Raw genomic sequence first — 27,500 nt, 5'->3', positions numbered from 1 at the left:
GTATACGTTGTATTATGCTCTTTCTCTGCAGGCGGCCCGTTTGAAGCTGGCGGTTTTGCCCGTGGCGGGTGCGGTGGTGGGGGGAGTGCTAGGGGGTCCGCTGGGACTTTTAGCAGGATTTAAAGTGGCGGGGGTCGCCGCTGCAGTGGGGGGTGGACTGCTTGGTTTTGCCGGGGGCAACATTATCCAACGAAAGAGGAAAGAAAAAATCGACCTGCAGCTACAACAGCTTAAGGGCAACAACAACAGTAAGAACGACACTCAGTGACACACTCATGCACAGTTGTTTTTGTTGAGGAGGCCACGAGACGGCGGAGTTGCCGACCCACGCTCGTTCTGAAATAAACACCAGACGCTCAACAAACGTACATAATAACCACAACTGCAGAATAACTCCTACATGCAGTGCAAAACCTGCACATGAGATGTGCTACACCAAGTGGACCTGCTAATTTTCCGTTTGCCTTAATCCATCATTCGTTGCTATGCCAAAGCATATAAGGCCTTCATCTGATCTTCTGCCAAACAGCTGATTGACCTTTGTAGCAGTCATGTGACTGTAGGTGTTTGAGATTATAGGTAATAGGTGATTGATGTTTAAGGGGTTTGTTATTTGACTTTTGTACAGCAAGATTTGTTATACATACTGAGGATTTGTAGTCGGTGACATAGTCCTGTTTATTACAGTTATGCAGGTTTTCTTGTGCTTAATGTTACCGTTTACCACACAATTCCATTATAAACACTTAAAATGCACCTGTTCGGTTTTAACTATGATGGATTTCCTTTTAATTTTGTTAAGCGTGTTATGAGTAGATATAAATGAAACATCAATGCTATGTGAAGTATTTTATAAGGTTTGAGGGTATGAGAATGGAGGCAATGCGCAGTAGTGAGAATCAATAATAAATAATAGTTATACATCATTATCATTGAGAAATTCTGAAATTAAAATGAATGTCTAGTTACCTTGAATACTTGTTTTGCCTTAACTAGTGATAGATTGTAATGAAACATGTCAGATATCTAATAATGTCTCAGGCTGCGTAAAATAAATACAATTTCAATGAATTGTGATAACACTTAATAAGCCATTGTAATGGATAATCAATATACAAGTTAGATGATTGTTTAAATATAACACAGAAAGAAGAGATCTTTTTAGCAATACTTAAGCTGACTTGACTTGTAACTATACATATTTACAAGATAAGTTAAATTATAATTGCACATTGAGGAAGATAATTGTTTGTGAGCTGTAACAGTGGAAATACAATTGAAATGTTTTTCATGTATAATTTCTTATGGTCTTTCTTAGGGATAGTTTACCCAAAAATGAAAATTCTGTCATAATTGACTCCCCCTCAAGTTGTTCCAATACTGAATATATTTCTTTGTTCTGCTGTACACAAAAGAAGATATTTTGAAAAATGTTGGTCACCATTGGCTTAAATACAATGGAAGTCAATGGTGCCCAAGAACGGTTTGGTTCTAAACATTCTTCAAAATATCTTCCTTTGTGTTCAGCAGAACAAAAGAAATGTATACAGATTTGAGGGCGAGTAAATAATGACAGAATTTTCATTTTTGGGTGAACTATCCCTTTAATGCATGTGATCGAGGTACTTCTGATCAAAAACGCTCAGGTTTAGATAAAACACCCTTCTAAACTGTGGCTGTTCTTGTATTTCGCGTGTCTTTCTGTGTGCCGCTGGGGTGGCTGATAGATTTGGGTGAGGTTTCCCTGTAAGGCTTTGATAACACAAGCCTCTGAGAGGCAAATCTAATACTGAAATCAATGCACTGTGAGAGACCTCCTTCAGCACAAACAAGATTTGAATGTTATTTGATTACGGCCCCAAAGGACCAGCAGAAAAGAACAATAGCCTTTTATGGTTTATCGATCCTTATTTTACTTTCACTTGTCAAAAGCAAAGCGGAAAATAAAATATTGTCTGTTGTCAAACGCTCGTTCAGTCCTTTTGCATTTGATGTGTGGTACTGACTCGTGCAAAATCGTGTATCAAAGTTAAAAAGCATGCAGCGCCTTTGGAAAGCTCAGAAAGCTGCAGTTATTTAAAAATCAACTTCTCATTTTTGAAAAACAATGTTGAATCGGTTTGTTTTTGTCCTGTTTTTGCTGCTGCCCCCGGTCTCACGCGTTTTTAGGGTGAGCAGGGGGATCCCCTCACAAACACAGAGCCGGGTCTGAGACCCACACTGGCCCCCACGCCTTCCTCATAACACAACACACTGGACTTCCCCTACGAAGGGGCGAATGAACGTCTCCAACAGCACATGCAAGCCACCCTGTGCGTGATGCACAAGTGAGATAGCCCGAGTGCTGAGCTCTGCATGTGTTGGGCTGTGCTGTTCAGGGAGGGAAAGTCCCGTGCGACTGACCTGCACACAGCCGGAGTGTCAGACACATTGCACTTTCCATATTCTGTGCGTAGACACTCACTCACTTAAATGGAAAATATGGCAGGCCATCTGTGGTGCGCTGTGATGTAATCTCCATAGGTGTTGTGATGTCATGGGTTCCTGCTGTAGGTGGGAAGATGTTACATGACATCAGAGACCCTTTTTTCTTGTGTCTCCTTTTAACACCCACTTCAGATCATTTCCATTTTACTATAAAGAAGTAACTGAAGTTAAAAGGAATCTTTGATGTCTGGTGATAAGGATGGCGGGGTGAAACCATAGTCACACTATGTCAGACAGCTTCCCTTTAAGTTAGAAACAGTTCATAGTTAGAAATATTTCATCAAATTTTGTGGACAGTTCCAAGAGTTTTCTCTCAGTTGAATATGCTCTACATTCAAAGCTGTTTTCCCCACACTTTTAAATGCAACCTATAAATTTGAGTAGCCTAAAATCTGTCTGCCGGTATAAAAACTAAATATTTAACAATTTTGCGTATTAATCAATAAATGTTAGCTATAGGTAACATTCTCTGTTACTGAGCTGGTCACTAGGTTACTGTTATATTTTAGAGATAGTTCACCCAAAACTGAAAATTCAGTCGTCATTTACTCACCCTCCTTTGTGACTTTTAGTCTGTGGAACACAGATTTTTTGAAGAATGTTTCAACTGTTTCTGTCCATTTAACAAAAGTCAATGGGGTCCAAAATAAAACATTGGATTGCATCATCTTTCAGTGTATAGACAAAAACACTGAGACATTTTTCAGTATATTTTATTTTATGTTAAGAAAAAAAAGTCATACAGGTTTGGAATGACATGAGTGTAAGTAAATGATAATACACTTTAAAAAATGAATCATAAAAATAAGTTGAGCCATTTTCAATTTTTTTTTAATTATTTATAAAGGATTCAAACTCATTTTTATCAAGTCAGTTTAATTTAATTTAAGTTGAAATTACTTAAATGTCCAAGTTGATTGTACTTAGAAATTTAAGGCAACAACTTTTTTTTACAGTATAGAATTCTCATTTTTGGGTGAAGAAGCATAATCAGTTCCGTTGTCAATTGAAGATGCCACTGAGTGGCAATAATACACTCTTTTATGTTGGGTATGTGAGCCGTGTCAGTAACATTTGGATGATGCTGCCGCCCCACACTCTCAGAAAAAAAAAAAAATCTAACTTTTTACATTTAGCTTGTCACTGGGACAATAACAAGACACTAATATGGTTGCTTTAGGGGTCGAGAAGGTACAAAGGTGTACCTTTGAGGATACAGTGACAAACTGTTGAACCCCTAAATGTAAAATTTCTGAACATTATTTTTGCATGCATGTACTGGGCAGTTTATGTGATTTGTTGACTTTGGGACATATATACTTCTTTACACCGAGATGACACATTTACAAAAACATGACTGATTAAATCAAGGCTTTTTGAGCAATTACATCTTTTGTGGCAGTCTCAGTTTCTTGATGTTATCTTAACCTTAAAAACTTTTTTTTCAGTTTTTCACCTCAGGTTAGTCATCTGCCACCTTCTTGATGGGCATATCTGTCTGAAGGGGTAGCCCGATGGAGTATGAAGTGCTCACAAGGCAATATTTTGTATTTGTGACATTTCTCCCCAATTTATTAGATCATGAGGACAGAAAATTGTGATTTATATGCAAAATCCTTTAGGTCAAGAACCTTTAAAGTGCAAGTACACCCAGACACGAACATTGTCATTATTTACTCACCTTCATGTCATTCCAAACCTGTATGACTTTCTTTCTTCTATGGATTATAAAATATATTTTGAAGAGTGTTGGTAACAAAACATTTTCAGTTCCCATTGACCAAATCAATGATAACCAAAACTGTTTGGTTACCAACAAAATGTGCATTTGCGTTCTGCAGAAGAAAGTAAGTAACAAGTTTGACATGACATGAGGGTGAATAAATGATGACAGATTTTTCATTTTGGGTAAACTCTCCCTTAAAGATCAGCTTAAAGTCTTTGGGCTTTTTCACACCGTTGTTCTAAACACTGCTTTTAACCGTAAATGTTAACCATTTAAATGAAGGAACATTTAGATGGGTTAGCACCGCTTTTGGGGTGTTAACCCCGCATTGCGGTGCCACGTGTGTGCAGTAAGAAACAATGCAGTGTTAGAATGTTACGACTAGATGCTTAGCTACCGACAACCAATCGCATGCCTCGTGTTAAATATGCAAATAAGAAAGCTAACCCAGGGTTTAGTTATGTAGTGTGAAACAGCATTAATGAACACCAAAGCCAGAATTAATAGTTAACCCAAGGTAAAAATGATGAGCAATGTGAAATCTGAAGCAAGGATTCTGTTTACAACTATTTCAAGTGTGAAAATCCCAATTTTATTGACAGTAATGTAACACAGGAAGAGCCTTGTATACTTGCTGTGATTTTGGTTGGGATCATTTTTTTAAATGAAATCTAATTTGTAGGGGTGTAACAATATATCGTGTCACAATATATCGCAATACAAAAATGCAACAATATGTATCGTGGATAGTTCACCCAAAATAAAAATTACCCAGTGAGAAAAAATGTAAGTTTTCAGAGTCAGTACTACATTAAACTACAATATATTATGTTGAATATAATGTATAATAATGGGGGAATATTAGTGGGTCCTGATAATGCTTAAGTCCTATGTTACCAGTAAAAAGTGGCCTACATTATTTTAAATATATCTAGCCAGTGACAAGAGTGCAAGCATATTCGTCTAAAATAATTCTGTATTTTCAGGTTCAGAATCATGAATATATTTATTCTCGTGTCACCATTGTCCAAGCCTATTCATTTACATCCACAATGTTATATCAAATTTAGCATTTAATCAACAGTACATTTTTTCTTAACCTTTTATTATATGTCTTGGAGTATCGCAATAATATCGTATCGTGAGTTCAGTATCGTATCGTGAAATTAGGGTATCGTTACACCCCTACTAATTTGCTTTCTAACTATTGCCTACTAACTTTTTACCTTTTATGAAATATCTTTTAATGTACATACGTAATGTGACCTAGGAAGAGCAAAAGTAGAAAAAAAATGAATTACAACAGTGAAACATTTAATGAAACAGACAAAGTAGAATCTTGTAAAATGTTTTTAATTTACTTTTCTTTTTTTGGTTTCCTTGTCCCCTCTGAGATGACAGATTTACAAATAATCCTCACCCTTCTAACCCCGGCCCCCACATAACCCCGCCCCTGACCACTCCCCCTGATGGAATGGGATGATATGAGACTAGCCAGTCTGGATCTTAGCGAGCATGAATTTGAACAAGTCTGGAACGGTACAGTGCATATGAATACAGACTAATAAGCACATGTAACATACATGTGCTGTAACACACACACTCACTCACTCACTCACTCTCACACACACACTATGTTAAGGACTGGAGTGAAACACCACAGGTTGACTGCCGGTTTGTTCTTGGACTACATTTTCCCATGATTCCACTTGCTCGCATTTAAGATCCATAATAAACTCAATGTGCATTCTCAACAAAGAGGACCACCAATGTACCAATGTTTTCCTACAAAAAAGGGGACTTGGGTAGACAAAAATGTAGGAAAAAAAAAAAGAAAAAAAAAAGGGGGGAGAAAAATAATTTTTAATTTAGACAAGACCCACAGAGCACAAACATATTTACAAGCTCCAAAAACAAATGTAAAAACGCTCCTCTTCATTCCCCACCCCAAAAAAAGCTCAGGGGTTCACCTTCTCACTTTTTTTTTTATCTAAAATAAAAATTATGAAAATAGACGTTGCACAGACAGCGGCAGTGTCAGGTTGGCACCAGCTGACTGCAGGGTTCTGGGTTGGGTCTCAATGCAGTTGTGACATCACAGCTCGTCCCGGTCCCTGAGGATGGTGTAACGTGTTTCACTGGGGGCCAATTTCTGGAAGGAGCTCTCTGGGGGATTACTGGCCACCTCTCCGTCCTCCGTCTGGAATACACACGCAGACAGGCAAATAAACAACCACAAATCACCTGGATCTGTAAAGCGACTGTTCACACAGTCATTATACCCGGACCACGGATAGATGGATGCGTTCCTGTGACAGATCGCTCTGCACAGAGGTCACCGGGTTCATTCTGCTGCGCACGCATTCAAATGTCAGCACGTACGTTTCATTCAGTCATGGCCTTAATTAATGTACGCCCGCATTAATTAGTCTAGATCAACACATTCTTTTCAGAGATTTTGACCAGGAAGTGTGCTGAACTCGCAACCTGAGTAAAAGGGGCACTTTAATCAGCGCAAAATCGTACAACACTGATTTTCAGCAAATGTCATGCACAAGCCAAACAGAGAAACTGATTATTAACTAACAGCGTAATGATGAGCTGTTGTGTACAATATGTAATTTGTTTAGGGAAATGAGAAATTACAAGCATTGATACTGATATAAACTGTAGTTTTACACTACCATTCAAAAGTTTGGAGTCAGAAAGTATATAGTGATAGTAAAGACCTTTATATTATTGTTAAAAAATATTTCAAATAAATGTTCTTTTTAACATTCTAGTCATGTCATTCTGAAAATCATGGTTTCCACAAAAAAAGAAGTAATGAGACAACATTTGAAGAGGATCAAAAAAGTTCAAAGTTGTCCTAAGATAAGGTATTGTTAAAAATTCATGTATAACTTTGATGAAAGGTTTTGATCCACTTCAAATGTTGACTACTGTAATAAGTAATAAATTAAGCAGCACAATTGTGTTTCAATATTGATAATGAGAAATGTTTCCGGAGACCCAAATCATCATATTAGAATGATTTCTGAAAGATCATGTGACACTGAAGACTGGAGTAATGATGCTGAAAATTCAGCTTTGCCATTAGAGAAATATATATATTTTTTAATTTGGATGGATTAGTAGTAAAAGTTGTTTTTGGGAAAAGACCTCCATTTTGTTTGCATGATCAATCACTGCCCTCTTATCCAAGTTAATCTCAGCACATTCCTAGTAAAAACCTTTTTTTTTTTATATGATGACGCCCAACTCAAATCCGTGTTGTAAATCAAAAGCACACCCATGCAGCGGCTGTGGTGAACTCTGACCTGTCCTGGAGTGCTGTCTGTGGGGTCTGGGCCATGATGGAACTCTCTGTGTAACTTTCCTGAGTGCAGGTCCAATACAAACTGCCTCAGCTTTCCTGGAACCCTGTTCATACACGCAAGGCATCATAAAACAGTCCAAAAAAAACTAACAACAAAAAAACCCAAGCAGCATCATTGATTTAATGAGTGATAAGACCCTGAGAGGGACGACAGTCTCCAAAACCACAGCATTTTAACAAGATAATGTCATCATCTGTACTGCCCCAGACGCCACGGACCCCCTGGAAAATCAGCTGTATCAAAGACTGATGGGAGGCAGGCTGATAAGGCCCTTATTGGATAATAGGATATGCAGAGTGCTTAATAAAATAAGGCATGTGCTGAATTATGATGCTTTCTGTCATATGCGGCCTCTGGTGTCATAAATAATTGTGATGTTGTAATAAAGTAGTAATAACATGGTTATGAACCTATGAAAACTAAGCTTCTACGTTCACACGCATTACAGCTATCAGTCAGGTGTCGCTAAATTAATTGGCGTAACTGGCTGTGAGATGAAGCCCAAAGCCCGTTCTCAATCACTCTCTTTTTTGAGCGTGTGCTGCTGTGGGGCCGAGTCTATAATCGTCATATAATTGCTAGGTGTCTGGAACAAGAGATAACCTGCAGGGAGGAGGCTGAAATAATCTCAGCATTAAAGACGTAGGGACAAGTGCAATACTTACGCAAGGTCGCTGAACTCTGGGAAGACATACATGTGGCGGAAACTATCGATGGCAATTACAGGGCAGTCAGCGGGGGTCTTCTGAATGTGCAGTAAAGGGTGCCGGAACTTATCACAATCTGCATGAAGAAAATTTATAGAACCTGCGAGAGAGAAAGCGAGAGCCTAGGTCAATTTAGATGTTAAAACCTTGTGAGCTGATCATTTTTGCCCATCAAAAGCATATTTGGATTAGGATTGTGCAAACCTCACTAGTTGGTGGGTTATCTGAACGACTAATTAATTAGCCAATTAGGCGATTACATTGGATGTGTTCTTGCATTCAAAAATGGCTAGGCAAAGCACAATAGAACGGAACACAGCTTGAAACGTTTGAACATCCTGGGCTGCGTTTCCCAAAAGCAGATCATAGATACGATTGTTGCCACTGGTCTCTATGATCTACTTAGGCTTACAATGCTTTTGAGATGCTATGTCTAAAGGCCTGTTCACACCAATACAAACATCTATGCAATTTATCGGTTCAAACCGATGTGTAAAAATCAATAAAAAGATGAAATTACTCGCTGACTTTTTAGAAGTGTTTCAGCTCGTCACAGAGAAAGTGAAACAATATTTACATTTCAAACAGAATGTAAATGATTCATTTAAAGATGCAACTTCACTGAGAGGGTTTTCTTCATTCATGTTACAGCAACAGATGATTTAAGAACCTAGATGTGAGTAAACCTCACTAACTGACCAATTTGTCAACTTGTTGACCATCCTGCCAAAGCCCTATCCAAAAATCAGGGTTCGCACACATTTTAAACAATTTCCATGACCATAAAATACATGAATTTCCATAAAACAGTATTTTATGAACACAGTATTTTATTTGTTCGATTGTTAGTAACAAATCATTCAGCCCAATTTGTTAATATGTTCGATTCTTTGAAAATGAAAATTCTCAATGTAAAACCCCATTCAATATGATTATACATTAATGAGAAATATTTATTACATTATAAAAATAAAACTTATATCCATCCACACAAATGACACATTTTGGATTCAAAACAGCAATTTTCACTGAAAGGTGAGAGGTTTGCATTCCTGTATCTAACCAATGAATTATGAAAGATGACCCTGATGCTGTCTGGCCCCTGTGCATACCCTTTTCACTGATAAGCTGGCGAGCCACCTCCTGCTGAAATTTCTCCAGACTCTCTGTGTCATCCCTCTGATGGAAGAGGATCAGGAACGGGATGCCCTCCTCCGTCAGTTCCTTCACACACACAAAAACACACACATTCTAATCATAGTCCAGCAGAATGATACAAACAGTGAAAAGTCCCAGTGATGTTATACAAAAAAAAAACAGATTGGTTGTACTGATTTGAGGCCTGGAACTAAGTGCTGTATAATGAGTTTTGAGAGTGTGAAGGATGGCTGGGTGAAGTGCAGTCGAGGAGAGGTGGGTCAGTGGAGCAGATTGTGGAGAATCCGCCATATCACCAAGCAACAGCGACTGAAGTTATTCAAAACATGCGGTCAAGTAAATCAAAGAAAAAACCCACACCTACTAAAGGACATGGCATGTGGACGTCTTTAAAACACAAACACGCTTGAAACGTACACACTCAGATGTGCTCGAGTGTGGGAAAAGTACACTGAGGGGGAGGGGACTTTTCTTATGCAAATGATGAATTGGCTGTTCGACGGAACTGTACACAAATAACAATGCGGACAAAATGGAAAAAAAGTACATGCGATACCTCACATAGACTTTCTTGAAAATATATTTCAAGAAAGGGAATCATACCTCTCCATTTTCAAATGTGATTTCTCGGACTAGCGGCACACACTTGTCCTGTGTCCAGGCGTAGCTGAGGTCAAAATTTGTGAGCGAGCCCATGTAGACCATGTCAGGAACATTCTCTCCCATTGGCTTATAAATAATATTATCACCACTGAACCGCTCAGGCTTAGAAACTTCCCTGGAAAAAGAGACGCAAAGAAGGAATAAGACTGATGTGAGAAAATACATTTAAAATTGAGGTAATGAAGTAGGACTGAATTGATTCTGAAGAAATAGTTCACCAAAAATAAAATTTCTCTCATTATTTACTCCCCTACCATACTCATTGTTTCAAACCCATTTGTTATTTTCTATTCATACTGAATGCAGGCAGTCAAGCTCCAAAATGGACTAAACGGCACCATTAAGAAATCATAAAAGTAGTCCATATGATTTGTGCTTCTCCAGAAGCCATATGTACAGTAGTATGGAAAAGAGCTGTGTGAAGATTATAAAAAAAAAAAAAAATTATATATATATATATATATATATATATATATATATATATATATATATATATATATATATATATCTTTCTGTGTTCCACTGAAAAAATAACAGTATATAGGTTTGATATGACACGAGGGTGAGTAAATGTCAGAATTTTTATCTGAAACTGAACTGTCTCTTTAAAGGCCCAAGGGACTTCTATCTATCAGTTGTTGATTGGATAGAGGCAGATCTGAATAAAAGATTGCAGTTGATAATAAGAAAGGGGCAGGGCTTACGCAGACTAAATGATTGAAGATTGAATTATACTTTTTAGAAACGTATGCATGGATAAATCGTTCACAGTAAGATCAATACATGTATTTACAAAGCAGCAGACTTTAAGTATCTTAAGTGCTTCTCCTACCCAAAAGACGCCAGGAAAACACAGTCATCTCTAAGGATGTTCGCCACTTTCTCATAAGTACGGTAATTGTCAGAGTCTTTAGTCTCAAAGTAACCAATGATGGTGCGTCTACTCCTCTGAAAGAGAGGAAGAAAAGTCAGATGACACAGACTCCATGTCATTCTTAGTTAGTAAACCTGAAAAGCATTTTGACTTAAAATGTGCCACAGAAATAAAATTGTACAGCATTGTGATCGTGAAACACTCACATCTACAGTGCTGATTTCCTCCAGATTTTCTATCACTTTGATCGGATCCACTTTCTGCTGGCGGATGAAATCAGCGATGGCGGTTACTGACCTTTGACCTCTGTACTCTCGCTTCATCATCATCCCATTTCTGAACAGTTTGAGTGTGGGGTATTTGCTTATCCTGTAGCGCTGGGCTATATCAGCTATCAGGAGAACCAGAACAAAAACAGCAGCCGTTACTCCAGTCTTCAGTGTCACATGATCATTCAGAAATCATTCTAATATGCTGATTTGCTGCTCAAGATAACATTTCTTAATATTAACAATGTTGAAAACAGTTTTGCGGCTTAATATTTTTGTGGAAACTGTCAAATGTTTTAGGATTATTTGATGAATAGAACATTTATTTGAGATAAAAACTATTTTGTAACATTAGAAGTTCAGCTTTGCCATCACAGGAATAAATTAACATTTTAAATGTATTAAAATAGAAAACAATATTTCAGTTTTTACTTTAATTTCTGATTAAATAAATGCAGCCTTGGTAAGTATAAGAGACTTTTCAAAAAAAATAAAACATTGTAATGTTTCCAAACTTTTGACAGGTACTGCATACCTAAAGGTGAACATCTAATGGTGTGTTTAAATCAATGAAAACCAACAGAATGAGATAACATGACTTTTCTGGTCACACTGAGGACCCACGTGTTGAAGAACACTCTACCCTTCCAGATGCTCTGCTTTTGAAGAACAAAATGTGTCAATCCATTAATATTTTACTTCTAAGGTTATGAGAGAGAAAGATCAAAAGGTCAGAGGTCAGGGATAGGCTCGTTTTAAAGAGAAAGATGGTCTTAAGTCAAAGTACAGAGACAAAAAAGGGCTAAAGAGAGAGAAAAAGGGAAAGAATTGAATAAAGTAGAGACAGAGAGAAGGCAAGAAGGAAAGGGGGAGGGGCCGAGAAATGAAAGTCAACCAATGTGGGGGGTGAATACTCCAAAGCCGATCGGCTGGAATCAGTCATGCGCGGTCTCTCTCGCTCACACACACCCACGCTGTGGGGTATCTTTGAGCCGCCTTGACTTCACAGAAGATGCAGTTTCGTCATTAAACCATCAAACACTTTACAAGACATCAATAATTCTGTTTAATTCGCTTTATCTCAAAGGCTAAACCAATGTGTGGGTGTGTGTGTGTGTAAACTCACAGTGCTGGTCACAGTCCACCCTGGCAAACACCACCTGTGTAGCGTCTGGATATTCCTCCCGCACTATATTCGACGACTCCTCAAAAATAGGGTGAAGCATCTGACTGAAACGACACCTGCGGAAAATACATACAAATAAAATGACTTCAGATACAGATAGAATATTTCAGGTCTGTTCATTCTGTGTCAGGACCAGCAAAACATTTTTGGTTTATCTGAAGAAAGAAAGTCATATACATCGGGGATGGGATGAGAGCAAGTCAATTATGAGAGAATTTTCATTTTTGGGTGAACTACCCCTTAAAAAATTCATAAAGAGATCGTTAAACTAATACATATGAATTGGGCGGTTTAGCCCAAATTTTCTGAAGAGATCGCTTTATATGATGAACAGGTTTAATTTAGGCCTTTATTCACATATAAACATTCATCAACTCACACATCAGTTGTGGTAAACAAAAGCTCAAGCATGTTTGCTTGATGTGTGAGAACCAACAAGGTTCGTTCTCGCCTGTTACGCAGCACGTTTCAGCTTCCGCAAGAACCAATGAGGTTTGTTCTCAAGCAAGTACGGTTGAGCTTCTGTTTATGTTCGCTGATCAATGTTCATATGTGAATAAAAGCCTAAATTCAATTCTGGTCATCATATAAAGTGATCGAGTCTTTTCAGAAAACTTGGACTAAACTGCTCAATTCATCTCTTTATGAACATTTTGAAGCAAGTGGTAGTTGCGTAGCTGTCAATGGAGGGACAGAAATCTCATTTCGGATTTCATTAAATATATCTTCACATGTGTTTCGAAGATGAACGAAAGTATTGCGGCTTGGAATGACATTTTTTTCCTTTTTTGGGGTTAACTAACCCTCTAAGTATTTAATGTCAAAGCAAATCAACAACTCTCATCACCCTTTCTGACAAACACATCTGGAGGCGTTAATCTGAGAGACACTCACCAGTCTGCATAGAAGTTGACTAGAGCCACCCCTGCACTGTCTGTGAAGAGAAACATGTGGTTTAATATCATTTGATCTACTACAATGACAAAGCACCATTGGATAACCGACACCCACATGCACAACACAGGTGCAGTAACTGTCAGATTGACACAGCTCCTTCAAACACACAAATAAACAAGGTAAGAACTCACTAAGGATGTCATCGATGTTTCCAGCATCCAGACTTGTTATTTCTCCTCGTCCAGGAGTGTACAAACCCGTTACCTGCCAACAACAGAGGTGGTTTATTGGTAAACTTTTTGTATGTGTGTATGTGAGTAATAACAGTAACAAGAGCCAGTGGTAAATCATTATCATTAGAGAGTCATACTCATAATCTATAATCTCTCTGATACAAAAAAAGAAAAAAGAAAAAAACCTGGGCTTTCATGCAGGGGCCAAAATGAACCCTAGGAAAGCCCTGAATAAGAATAAAAATGGAAGTGGAATTATAAGAACAATCAGATTTTCTGGTGTGATGTGAGCGATTCAAATTAAGAAGTAGAAACCATCTACTAGAGTAAATATCTGTTGTGACATCTTAAAAACTAAATTTACTATCATAATAACTTTGCCCAAATTTCTTTTATCTTTTGCAGAACTCTAGGTGGCATGGGAAATAGTCCTCGAATTATGTCAACTAAACAGAAAATCTGGAGAACAAAAATCACAGAACAATATTTCTTACTAATAAATAAATGTATCATTTAAATATTTTTAAACAAATACATAAATAATAATTATACATTGAAAACCTTGAAAAAGTTGTAACTGAGAGCACAAGCCATTAGGAAATCAGAAGTAACACCAATTAAGATTCACGACCATAATCATATTATTTCGTTATATGCTGATGACATTATTTTATATTTAGACCACTTTGATATGTCAATAACCGGTATAATTAAGGAATTTGATCACTTTAGTAGTTTATCAGGCTATAAGATAAACTGGACCAAATCTGCTTTAATGCCGATTAACAATGTTAAGATTAAGTATCCTATCCCCTCATTCATCCCTATTAAAGACTCTTTCATCTATTTGGGTATTACTGTATATAAAAACATCTACAAGATGGCCAGGGACAATTTTAATAACATGCTAGGAAAGATCAAGAGTGATACTCAAAGATGGAATAATCTTAAAGTCTCTCTTCAAGGCCGAATTTCCAGTCAAAATGAACTTGTTACCTCGGCTTAATTTTCTTTTTTCTATGCTGCCACTCCCCCCCCCCCCCCCTTCAGGTTATTTTAAGGAGATCTATTCCATACTTTCCCAGTTTATCTGGAATGGGAAGCGACCTAGAATAAAACTTGCCACATTGCAGCATCCTATACTGTCAGGAGGATTGGCTGTGCCAAATTTTGAGTTATATTATTGGTCATTCCAACTTAAGGCTCTTCATATTTGGATTGATCCTCAATCCAAAGTTTCATGGAGAGAAATTGAAGCTGACAAAGTTAAACCACATAGGCTTCAAGACATTCTATTTGCTGGTACAGGAAATAAAAATAAGTATAAATTTGGCCCAGTGGTGGACAATTCTATAAGAGTCTGGAAAAGGGTTGAAAGGCGGATGGGAGGACCTTTCAAATTTTGTAACGCCACACCCTTATGGCACAATTTTAATTTCTTATGTGGAAATTGGCTATTTGTCCAGCCTTCTTGGTCTTCACTGGGCATAAACACATGCGGCGACTTATATGATAACCAGGGGCTCTGCGCACTTCAAGAACTAAGAACGAAGTTCTGTTTACCAGCATCCTCATATTTTGTCTTCTTTCAGTTACGCTCAGCCCTCAAGGCATATGGAGTTCCCTGGGCATCCCCCATTTCCTCTCATCCTATGTGGGATTGGATCGCACCATCCTCTGGTCGGCCTTCTGTTTCTTTAATATATGGTAAACTTAATGGTCACATTGCTAAGCCTCTTTCTGTTAAATCTATCTGGAATCGTGAATTATCTGATTATCTGTCGACTGGGAGAGGGTGTGGTCTAATCTAATCTTAACTTCTAAAAATTTGGCTCATCGTCTTATTCATTTCAAAATCATCCATAGGGCTTACATAACTCCTTATAAGAGGTTCAAAATGAAACTGCAATCAGCCTATAACTGCCATATCTGTAACACCTTATCATCAGGTACTTTTCTTCATATGTTTTGGGAGTGTCCAATTATTGTCAACCTATGGACTAATGTAAACTTGGTTTTGTCCTCTTTACTACAAATTGATTATATGTCTAATCCAGGTTTATGTCTCCTCAATGATGATTCTGATCTCTGTATAAGTTCATTGCAAAAGAGAATGTTGTTTGCTGGGTTTACAGCTGCAAAGAAGACAATAATACAGAACTGGTTTTGAGGAAATTTGAAAATAAAAGTTGATAATATGTGCTTGTTATGAAATGCATTAAAAAATACAGAACTGAGGAGTGAAATGGGACACTAACGATAACCTATTTATGCTAATAACATCATCAAATGGGGCACAACGAACAAATAAGCATTAAGCAAAACACATGGGATAAAGTCAGACTGGGACAGTAGTTTCTTTAAACGACAAACAGGAAAACAGATTTCATTATACTATCATCAGTCCAGGCAAAACTATAAAAGATCTAACAAATCAATCATAGCTAAATACATCTCTTTTTTTTTACAATTAATGTGACATTTATTTGAGAAATGGAAAGTGAATCTTTGCTGACCAACGTGGCCACAATTGATCATTATCTTTCAGTGCAAGTCATTTGTCTAAGCAAACAACATGCAAATTGTGGCTTCACCATATTCCTAAATAAGTAGCAAAATGTGCTTGTAACAGTCCAGCCTATATTTAATTATTTGTCATAATGAGATTAAAGATTAACGTCTAGCGTCAACGCTATGAGAATGAGTCTTCGATCAACAGATAGAATAGATATGTATGAAACAAGATGACCTTTGTAAACAAATCATTTTCTCTCATTTCTCCAACTTGTTTTCTTTTATTTCCCCCAAAAGCCCCCTTTAATGGGAAAGTACATTAAGACTGCACTTAGGAACAGTGAACTGATAATCTCACATCATCTAATCTAACTGTTATCATTTCATATAACTGTGATCACAGTTAGTGCATTTTAAATTCCAATCACATGCTACCACTCAAATAAGAGAAGTTTGATAAAATACAGAAAACAATATGAAAAGGAAATGAAATGTTATATTGTTTTCTATCTGGAAGTAGTGAGCGTGATATTTCAGGAGGTGAAGACCACTTTGGTTTTATCAGCTTTAAATCTGCAGTACGAATTTATATATTAAAAAATAAAAAATAAGTATATTGAAAAACATTTTTATTATTAAACAGATTATCATGTTTTAGTATATAATGTATTCATTTTTATTCATATTCTATAAATAACTGATAAAAGTTTGAAACTAAACTGTTTTCAACATTGATGATAATAATAATAATAATAATAATAATAATAAATGTTTCTTGAGCAGCAAATCAGCATATTAGAATGATTTCTAAAGGATCATGTGACAATAAAGACTAGACTAATGATGCTGAAAGTTCAGCTTTGCCATCGCAGGAATAAATAACATTTTTAAATGTATTAAAATAGAAAACAATTATTTTAAATTGTAATATTTCACAATATTACTGTTCTTACTGTATTTTTGTTCTTACTGTGTTTTACTGAGACTTTCAAAAACATTAAAACATTTGAATGTTTCCAAACTTTTGAGAAGTACTGTATTTGTTTATTTTAGCAGAATATTTGTTTACTAGAAGTAAAAATTACATTATATTCATGTTTCAAAGTTCAGTGTTAATAAATGGCATCTTAGATGTATGTGTATTGCACTTGCACTGTAACACAACAACAATTTCGTATGGATTTTAGACATTCCTTTTAGCCATGTGATGATATCTTTGGTCTTGTTGATCAGTTGGCATTATTAATCTGGTAAATATATGTTCTGTGAAATGAGCATTTCACAACAAAAATTTATTGAAGCCAAGTAACGTGGCTAATTATCTAACATACGTAATCAATCCAAAAGACACTGTGAACAGGTGTGGTAGTGCCACGCGTTAAAGTTGGTTGTTGGATGAGTCTGCTGTTGCAACATATCACTACATCCTGTTTGAGTGTCAAAGATAGCCTGAAGACAAGTATAATGATATTACGATGTATTCACCTCTCCTTGATTAAACACAGAGAGGCGAACTGTTACTTGGCAAGTAAATAACATTGCGAACGGCAAGACTGACTGCGATTACATGATGTGGACCTTCTCCCTAGGGCTGTAGCAATATATTTCAATACAAAAATATTGTATTGTGTATAGTTCACCCAAAATGAAAATTACTGTGTAAGAATTTTTTTTTCTAAGTTTACAGAGTTGTAGTGTCAGTACTACATTAAAGGGGTCATCGGATGCAAAATTCACTTTTATATGGTGTTTGCGTTTAAATGTGTCTTTGCAGTGTGTGGACACCACCACCATACAATGAAAAAAATCCTTTCACTAAACACTAAACCTCATGCTCCGCCCACGACCGCTGACGGACTGTCCCGTATTAGCATATTTCCGCCCTCAGCCATTTATATACTGTCTGCCAAGGCAACACTTTACCTGTCTTGTGTCTAGACGCCATGGAAGAGAGGGGTGGGGTGAGCAGTTGCTCATTATCATTTAAAGAGACATGCACCGAAGCGGGTCGCTGTGAACAGAGCTGTTTTTGAAGAGGTAAAAAGGGTGTTGTTTTACACAACCATTGAAGAATTTTAACCAAGACATGTTACAAACTTTACATGAAGACCCTAAAGAATCATACCAACTTGTGGAAAATGGGCATCCGATGACCCCTTTAAACTATTATATACTGTATAATGCTGAATATAATGTATAATAATGCAATGGGGGAATATTTGTGGGTTCTGATAATGCCAAATATCTTACATTACCAGTAAAAAGTGGCCTACATTATTTTAAATTTAAACATTATTTTTGTCTAAAATAATTCTGTATTTTCAGCTTCGGAATCATGAACATTTTATTCTGATGTCACCATTGTCCCATGCATTGGGTTACTAGCACTAGCACCAAATACAAGCCCGATGTAATACCAAATTTAGCATTTTAATTAACAGTAAAACATTTTGTTAAAGGAGAACTCCGGTCAATTTTAACATTAAGCTCATTTTTTGGTAAATTTGGAGTGCTGTCAATACAGAAAACAACGACAAAAATCGGTGTTGCCTACACCGTGTTATCCTCTTTTTAAAATTTGCACCCTGTTGACTTCAATGGGGCAAGTTTTAAACCTGCTTTTAGCCTCTTAACATCTTTGATGTGTCATTACAAGTGCACAGCTAATGTGAGGGATTCCTTCAGAGTGATCACGGGTGTATCTGACTGCAGTAGATGTGAAAGATATGAATAAAAATTATGTTTATTCAGCCAGCGAACATACCTGTACTTACATCCTGTTTTCGGTCGAAGTCCATAGTAATCGATTGTAGAGTTCATGCGCGTGATCATAGGTAACTAAACCTATGCGGGTGAACTCGACAATCGATTACTATGGACTTCGACCGAAAACAGGATGTAAGTACAGGTATGTTCGCTGGCTGAATGTTCGCAGGGGTATCGTTACACCCCTACTTCTCAAAAGAACCATTCAGACTAAAATATCAATCACACTGAGGCATATCTGATCCTCTTCAAAACAAACAAAAAACAGGCAGCTGCTAAACAACACTGCCTAAATTTATTTGCTAATCTCTCAGAGAACTCAAGTCTCCAACTGTCACAACAGCCACAGAAACAAAACAAACACACGGCTCCACATGGGCTGATCTAAACCGCTCAGATCCCAAAGTGCAAAATCACAGCTAGACCCAACATACGCTGTAGTTTTGGTAAGCAACTTTGGACCCGTCCTTGTCTGTTTCTTACTGAGATTCATCACAAAGAGCTTGCCACTTCTAATAAGGGAGTGTCTGTCTACTCAGATAGATACAAATAGGTTTGAACCAGGGTTGATGAGAGAGTTAAGACCCGTTCACACCAAGAATGATAACTATAATAATAACTAGGCTAGGCCATATTAGAATCCACACAAACAAATTATAATGTTTTGTTTATTATGAGCATGCGTTACAGGTACGTCATCTGCCAGATTCTGATTGGCTATTTGTATTGTTTATCAGTTGAAACAAAGTCCATAGTGTTCCCGTCGATAAGATGTTTAAGATATCAACAGAATAAAACAAGTTTCTCAAATAACATAAAATTTATTCCATATAGTTTGTTGTTTAGGCTAAGCACTGATCCCATTCGAATTGCCATTTATTTTTGGTGTAATTATAGTTAGTGTGGATTTCACCATTATCATCAAATTCAAAGGTATAATAAAATCCTTTTATAGTTGTAGTTATCGTCCTTTCAAACATTTTGTTTTCTGTTATTTATTTAACATTGTTAAATAAAAATTCATCATATTTTCAAAATGCATATTACAGATCAATTGTAATCATGCATATATCATTTTCATCATCTTTTCAGTCCCAAAACCAAGTCCCTGACTCCTGCCCACTGATCTATATAGAGAATGACGTCATTATATAGATCAGTGCTCCTGCCATAGATTTTTTTTCTCTTTTGGATAATCCGTTACACTCGGATGTTCATAATACGGAAGAAAATATCTGTCTGTACTTCTGTTTCATCACAACTTCACATATGTCATTGTGGTCGTGCTATCTAGCTGGCTAACATGACTTGTGATAACCCTGGAAGCATTAGGCTACTTAAAATAGGTTGAAATCATTAAAAAAAAATCAGTAATGCTTCACAATGTATGCAAAATGGGTTTTATTTATTGCAATCATGAAGTTGCTTTAAAACAATTTCAGAATAAGGAAGAAACTATACAACAGAAGTTATTGAAAAGATTAATAAAAAAAACAGTGACTGAAGTGCTGAAGGTCAATCTCAAAGCAAACTACCTCAGATGGTGATAAATATTACGTTCACAAAGGAAAACAGACCAAAATCTTTAAATTGTACAACTTATTAGAAAAATATCTACAAAAATATGTGTCCCTTTCTATATACTGCTAAAATACATACCGAAACTGAAAGCTTGTAAAATGAACTAAATTGGAAGCAAGACTACCGCTGCTGTGGTTTTCACATCATGCTGTGCTAAACAGACAGAGCAGCGCGGGGCACTTCCGGGTTGACAGCCAATAGGATTCGGCCACAACAGAGAAGTTCACCAACCGGTTTCTTTACTGCGAAGTCGGATGACACGAATCCCAAAATAGAAATCTCTTTACTTTAGGACTTTAAAGATCACTATTGACAGCTGCAAATTGTATGGCTCCTATTGTAAAAACGACTTTAAGTGCTTAATTCATGTGTTTGAAGGACTTTCCGAGTTAAACAGGCTCACATCAATCGCTGTGTCTGTGAAACTTTACAACTATGAATGGAAACAGGACACCTGCAAGCAACTCAGTTACTGGTTCATTTGAACAAGTTGCGTTTAACATATAAAACCTCTGCAAGGTTCCAAAACTGCCTTCTTTCCCCATCTAAAACTCTTCTATTCCGTCATTCTCAACGCTAGAGAACAAAGTCCTTTGGCCTTTTCAACACTGTATCTGAGACTGCTAAAAACATAGATTTTTATGATTCAGTGATCCTTAGTTTGCTTGCAGTCATTCCACAGCCTATAAACTCTCAAAATGTCCCATACTAGCAGCTGCATCATGACTACAAGTCCGGTGGTAACTCTAATAGCTGGTTAGCTGCATTAGCCGGCTAGCACTTTCTATAGCAATCATACATTCACTATAGGCCATTAGACCAGGATTCATAGTTGAAGTCGTTCGTTGCACACATTCTAGAGGCCTTCGCATAATAACTCGTTAAATAACAAGAGCATCACATCCAAGTTCATAAACCCTCCTAATAGCTAACGTTATATGAGCTAGCTATCACAAACAAACCTGCCAGAAGTGTGTTACTGAACGAGCGCGCTATTACTCATACACATACCAGCAGGAGGGTGAAGTAGTGCAGTTCGGGAGCGGGAATTATTGATGATAATTTCATTGTATAGTGGTGTTGGTTGAGGTTACGATGTTGTTGGATCTTGCCAGTTTCTCGACACCACCTCCTTCTCCTCTGCTGCAGGAAACAGGCAGTACATACGGCCAGGGCTACGGGAACTGGAATTCCGGGTTTGCCGGGAGTTATGGGAAATGTAGTTTCATGCTGGGACTCTTTTCGTTCAGACAACTAGGATTTGTTTATCAAAAAACTACAATCCCAGTATGGAACGTATGGGGAGAATGTGGTCCTTGGTAATTGTAGTTTTATTTACATACGTGCCCAGATGTGTTTGCGGTATCAAGAGTTTTTGGAGTATCATTGGCCACAGCGGGGCTGAAGTACCCAAAATTATCAAAACTGCGAAAACACGGCATTGCGTTGAAAACGTTTGTGATGTTTAAAGTCAGAGATGGAAATATCAGATTAATTGTGTTTCACTTTGAATGTGGTAAGTTGCATCATCGTTTCCCAACTGTATAACGGGATTTTTGAATATTTAGCAATCAAGCTACATGCAAACACATCCAAATGCGAGATTAATAAATGATTAAAAGTTCATTGACACTGTCATTTACTGTCGTTGAAGTACTGCAGCAGTTATGTAACTATGTTTGCATTTGTTAAAACTATTGTTTATTTTTTTTGCAGCTTAGGCACAAAGAGTTCATGAATATGTCAGTGAGCTCTGCAGCTGATTCATAAATATGACTTTGTCTTGATTTGTCTGCCAATCCAAACGCACCACGTACAACCTAAACAAACAAACTGCCAAGTGTGAACACTGTTATTCAGACACACTGTACATTTGTTTAGGAAAAGTGTATGAGCTTGTAAAATTCCTGGAAAATGGGTTCTTATAATTGTACAGTTTTTTAATTCTGGCTGTTTTATACATACAAATGAGATCTCTGTTATCTGTATCGTTTCTCTTTAGTAAAGGACCTAGTAATGTGTCTCATTTAGAGTATCAGAAGAGTTCTCAACAATGTCAATGTCTCAGATTGTGCTCAGATTTGCCAAGGTACTAAAGCCTGAGATATCATTATGTTAATTTTAAGAGTTTATTTTTAGAGCTGCATAATCCAGATGAAGCGACACACTGTTACTTTACTTCAAATAATGACTCACTGATTAATTCTTCTAAGGAATTTTAAAGGATATCTGAGACAAAGTTGAATGAAACACAAGTGAGAACAATGAGCAATGCAATTTTCCTCTTGGTATTGTTGACATTTTATATTTTGGTTTACAGTTATTTTAATGCATACATTTCAAACACGGGTTGTTTAAAAAAAAAATAGCTGTAAGTTGTAGTCAAAAATTAAGTTTGACCGTTTTATGTCAGCACACTCCTATAAGTCGGCCTTGGCATTGAGCACTGGTAATGTTTGGCACAGTAGGTCAGAGCAGGTGGTTTGTGCTCTGTGTGTGAGTGATCCGCTCTCTCTCCTGCAGAACACTAGATCAGAGCTGCCAGGGGGACCTGCGGCTACGCCAAGCCCTTCACTTAGCTGGGTAACATCTGCTAAGGCCACCCCTGCCTCCTGGACATCACCATGGTGAGAGTCAGAAAACAAAAGCTGTGCTGAGATTTATGAGAGATCATGAGTCTATTATGAGTTTTAAAAGTGTTTTTACAGACTTACATTTTTTTGTGGTTTATAATTATTGACAACAGCAGTTTTGTTAATTTTATTAGAAACAGACTATGCTGTGAGTATAAAAAGCTTGCATATTACTGACACATTAATGTCTTTAGAGATTTCCACCACACTTCTTCTGTCATATCAAAGAGTTATAAATGACTCTCTTTAAATATATTGTCACATTAACAAGATGCTTTTCACAGAGTAAAATAGCAGGTGTGAGGAATGGAATTAAAAAGCTGTTAATTATACAGTTGTCGTGAGGTATGGCCTATCAAGAACCAGAAGATTTCAGCTTTTGGCAAATTTCACTTATAAGCTATACTTTGTAATTTGGGTATTCTAATTCTAAATCAGATACATATTGTTTTCACATATGTATATCATTTTTTTAATGTGATAACATTTTACATATACAATATTGGCTTAATTTAGAACTAGAACTATACTGTATGTGTACATATATATATATATATATATATATATATATATATATATATATATATATACATACATCATTTTTGTTTGTATATATTATATATATATATTTACACACATAAAAACAAAAATGACGTCCTCACATTTAGGTATGTTTTAGGTACACATTTAGGTATGTTAGGTATGTATATTATATATATATATATATATATATATATATATATATATATATATATATATATATATATATATATATATATATATATATATATATATATATATTTACACACATAAAAACCAAAATTACGTCCTCACATTTAGGTATGTTTTATTGCGTCATGAGAAACGATACAACTGGAATGTGGAATGCCCATTTTAGTTTGACCCTTGTGTCCCTTTAGCCTCAGCGTGTACAGTATGAATGAAAACAATCCATTCAATGGCCTCAATGTTGAATGTGACCCCTTATATTAATATTTAATGAAGTGAAGGGTAAGTGAATGTTTCTGAGGGAAGCTTGGCTCTCTCCAGGGTTAAGTGAGCTGTTAATAATTGATGATGTGCTGATTTTTATGGTTCTTTGAGCGTGTTAATAGAATAATGTACTTACTGACTGCACCAATAGAATAATGCAGTTAACGTGTGTTTTGAGAATAATGTAATTAGCATGTGTTCAAGGGGTTATTGCTGAGGGAGAGAGCGGGTAGATACACACATCTACATGATCTTTGATGGAACACAGTGTGTGTCGTTCATTGCTTTCTAACCTTATAAACACCCAACTGATTCAAATCTTGTTTCATCTTTTTCATTTCCACTGTGTCTCTCTCTCTTCTTCTCTTTTCCCTCTCTCTCGCTCTTTCTCATTGATTTTCTGTTTGTTTTTCAATCACATTATTTCCCGCGCACAGCGGTGTAGCCAGCGGCTAAATGGCCCCTCTCCTACTAATTGGACGTTTAATTAGATCACAGATTTGGCCCAATTAGTCGCTGTAGGGAGGACAGGGGATAGCCTGGGGGTCTGTGTGTGTCTTTGGGTGCGTGTTTATGCGAGTAGAGAGAAAGCGAGGAACGGAGATATGGAGAAGGGGGAGCGAGAGAGAGAATGGCAGGGTGGAAGAGAGATATCTCTCTCTAGGCTGCCTCATTAGAGATGTCAGAAAGGGTCTGCCATGATACTTCCCCCCTCGCCATGAGTCCAGCCCAAGAGACCTATCAGAGCAACCCGTCCCAAGTGTGCTCTGGGGACTCAGACCGTGCCGTCTCTCAGTCTCAGGAGCAGCTGCAGTTCAAATCACTGCCGTATTACCACCAGCCTCAGTTTATCAGTGAATGATACCATACCTTCGTGAAAACATACAGAACAAGGGTGTTTCCTTTGAGGTGGCACTGTACTAAAAGTTCAGTACAAAATATTATATCAAGAAGGCAGCATATCTTTTGCCTCCCATTTACGTATTGTGGTCTCTGAGCTGATGGTCCTAAAGCATGGTGTGAGTGTTAGGGACAATGTGATTGGCTGATAAAGCTGTCAACGAGATAATGGCTGCCTATCATGTTCACAAATGGCCTGCAACTAGACCTGTGGCCTGAATGGGTCAAACTGGCTAAAATGCATACTTGGACTCATTCAGGCCGTCTTTGTCCAGGTAACCTGCTTGTTTGTATTGAAATGAGCTTGAAATGTCTTTTTGGGTACTATACGGTTATCCGGACCACATGTGATGACCTACCCCCACCCCGCCCCTAAACCTACCCGTCACTGGGGTTACAAGAGCGGTTGTGGTCACGTGTGGTCCGGATAACCGTATAGTACCTCTTTTTGAAATGAAATTTCAAGTTTTTTAGAGAGCTTTCAGCTCTGAAATTAAAGCACATGTGTTGGCTACTGAAAATTGGTGACTTAAAAATGATTCAATTTTGAATAATTTCTTGATTTATACTCATAAGCAAGATGGCAATCTGTGATTGGACAATAAAAGCCAATTCTGGGAATTCTGTTTAATGTATTGATAGCGATATTGAATAAAAAGTGCTACGCGTTGGTTATTATGTGTGTGTTTATTTATATATATATATATATATATATATATATATATATATATATATATATATGCATAGAATTCTCTACCACTGTCCTATGTGCAGTGTGTTTGTCATACGTCTTAGATTTCACACTTTCGACAGTGTGTATTGTTTAACTGTTTAATAGCACATGTGTTTTTCACTTGTTGTGACTGACACATTTGGAACTATATAATTGCATTACTTTGCCCATTGGAAGGCACACCTCGTTCACCAGAGGGGCTCATTTGTCGCTCTGCATTGTGGGAGACGACAGCTAATGAGGCACAAGGTGATCATGTCAGTCAAGACACACTATGGATGGCATCCGCAGGGATGCTTGCATGCATCAACAGCATGGAGTCCTTTCTCCTTGGAGAAAGTATGGAGGATTTGCCCTCTGGGCATTAGATGAAAGAACCGGTGTCTCTCAGCGAGATACTTAGAAGAGATTTGAATAAAAGCTCTGTTTTTGGAAAGGGAGAGGTTGATGTGAATCATACAGATCTGCTATTGCAATGCCAGGCACTGCTTTACTGACAAATGTGCACACAGCTCAACTTCTGACCCTGTGGTTTGTTCTTCATTATTATTTTTTTTTTTTCTCTCTCTCTCTGTCTCTCTTTCTCCCTAAATCCTGACTTAGCTGGTTGTTCAATAAGATGCTGGTGGGGAGTCATTTGGCTGGGCTAGACAAGCTGGATGCTTGCCCATACAAACACACACACACACACACACACACACACACACACACACACACACACACACACACACACACACACACACACACACACACACACACACACACACACACACACACACACACACACACACACACACACACACACAAACACGCACGCACGCACGCATTTAAGATGAAGTGCACTCCTCCTTGTGTAGAATTCTTAATGTGTTCCAGAGTTTCAATGTGAAAGTCTAAATCAGTGTTATTTTGTGACTCTTTATCACATTTTTAAAAAATGTAATAAGTATACTGCTTCTTTTCACTTCAGCATTTCTGTAAGGTAGGCTATAAAAACAGTCAATATGACAGATGCTGTATATTTTTTTGAATTGTTATTGCTTTAAATGTTATTATTAAGTGAAGTACTAGCTGGTTGCAATGATTCACACTTAAATTTGAAGCTGTGATAATCTACAACAGCAGAGGTTGTTAATTAAATTAGTCAAAAATTAGTATGCGCCATTCAAATGCATCATCAATATAATGACAGTATAATTTATATTAGATTTTCCCTCTCCCTTTTTAAAAATTGATTTAAAAAATATGAATATTACCAGCTTGTTTTCAAAGAAGTCTGAATCCCTTTTATTTTTTAATTTGAGAGTCGTTTGATTTGTCTGCCAGGCATTGTTGTTATTAAGCCCCAGTGTGTGTTTGCATGTATGTGTGGGTCGTAGTCTGGAGGAAATCGAGGAAAGCTTGTGGTCGATATGAGCGAAACCTCCATAAAAACCTTTTCTCACGGAAAATCACTTCCCACGTGATCACGCACACACTCGCACGCTGACGTGCGGTCGGACGCAAACACACTCGCCAGTACACGTACAGATAGAGCTCATGCATACACCTTTGTCAAAGGCATCCCCCTGCTGTCTTTTTTCCACATCGTGATCCCAAAAGCAGACTGTGTGTGAGCATGCTTTTTTTGTGATGTCTGATTTCCTTCGTTTAAGTACGTAGAGTCATATAAAGCTGAATTATAGTGTATCGGAGAGCATTTAAAGGCTTTAATCAGAACATACACACACAAAAACACATGCTACTGAACTAGATGTAACTCTTAGTAGTTTTATGAGTCTGCATTAACTAACCCCAATT

At 37.2% G+C, this 27,500-nt stretch overlaps 3 protein-coding genes across 3 annotated transcripts in view; 2 read left to right on the top strand and 1 right to left on the bottom strand.

The window, feature by feature from the left end:
- The window catches only part of stx17 (syntaxin 17), a 14,467-nt gene extending 10,592 nt beyond the window's left edge, over positions 1-3,875 (top strand). Inside the window, exon 8 of the mRNA XM_081388970.1 lies at positions 32-3,875. Coding sequence (XP_081245096.1) covers positions 32-268 — 237 coding nt within the window. The 3' untranslated portion in view covers positions 269-3,875. The remainder of the gene's footprint in view (positions 1-31) is intronic.
- A 910-nt stretch (positions 3,876-4,785) lies between these two features.
- Positions 4,786-21,614, bottom strand: erp44 (endoplasmic reticulum protein 44). The gene is made up of 11 exons (XM_081388969.1): positions 21,453-21,614; positions 13,539-13,611; positions 13,345-13,384; positions 12,391-12,506; positions 11,202-11,386; positions 10,954-11,069; positions 10,062-10,236; positions 9,413-9,524; positions 8,259-8,400; positions 7,534-7,636; positions 4,786-6,413 (listed from the first exon to the last, which is right to left on the bottom strand). Exons 1-11 carry the CDS (start codon positions 21,507-21,509, stop codon positions 6,309-6,311), a joined length of 1,224 nt encoding a protein of 407 aa, XP_081245095.1. The 5' UTR covers positions 21,510-21,614; the 3' UTR covers positions 4,786-6,308.
- A 166-nt stretch (positions 21,615-21,780) lies between these two features.
- invs (inversin) overlaps positions 21,781-27,500 on the top strand; it is a 29,812-nt gene continuing 24,092 nt past the window's right edge. The window contains exons 1-2 of the mRNA XM_081388941.1: positions 21,781-21,957; positions 22,965-23,068. Coding sequence (XP_081245067.1) covers positions 23,066-23,068 — 3 coding nt within the window. The 5' untranslated portion in view covers positions 21,781-21,957; positions 22,965-23,065. The remainder of the gene's footprint in view (positions 21,958-22,964; positions 23,069-27,500) is intronic.

This window comes from Scardinius erythrophthalmus (genome assembly GCF_964197995.2).
Source record: "Scardinius erythrophthalmus genome assembly, chromosome: 16".
NCBI lineage: Eukaryota > Metazoa > Chordata > Actinopteri > Cypriniformes > Leuciscidae > Scardinius > Scardinius erythrophthalmus.
This window is presented reverse-complemented; position numbering and strand designations above follow the sequence as displayed.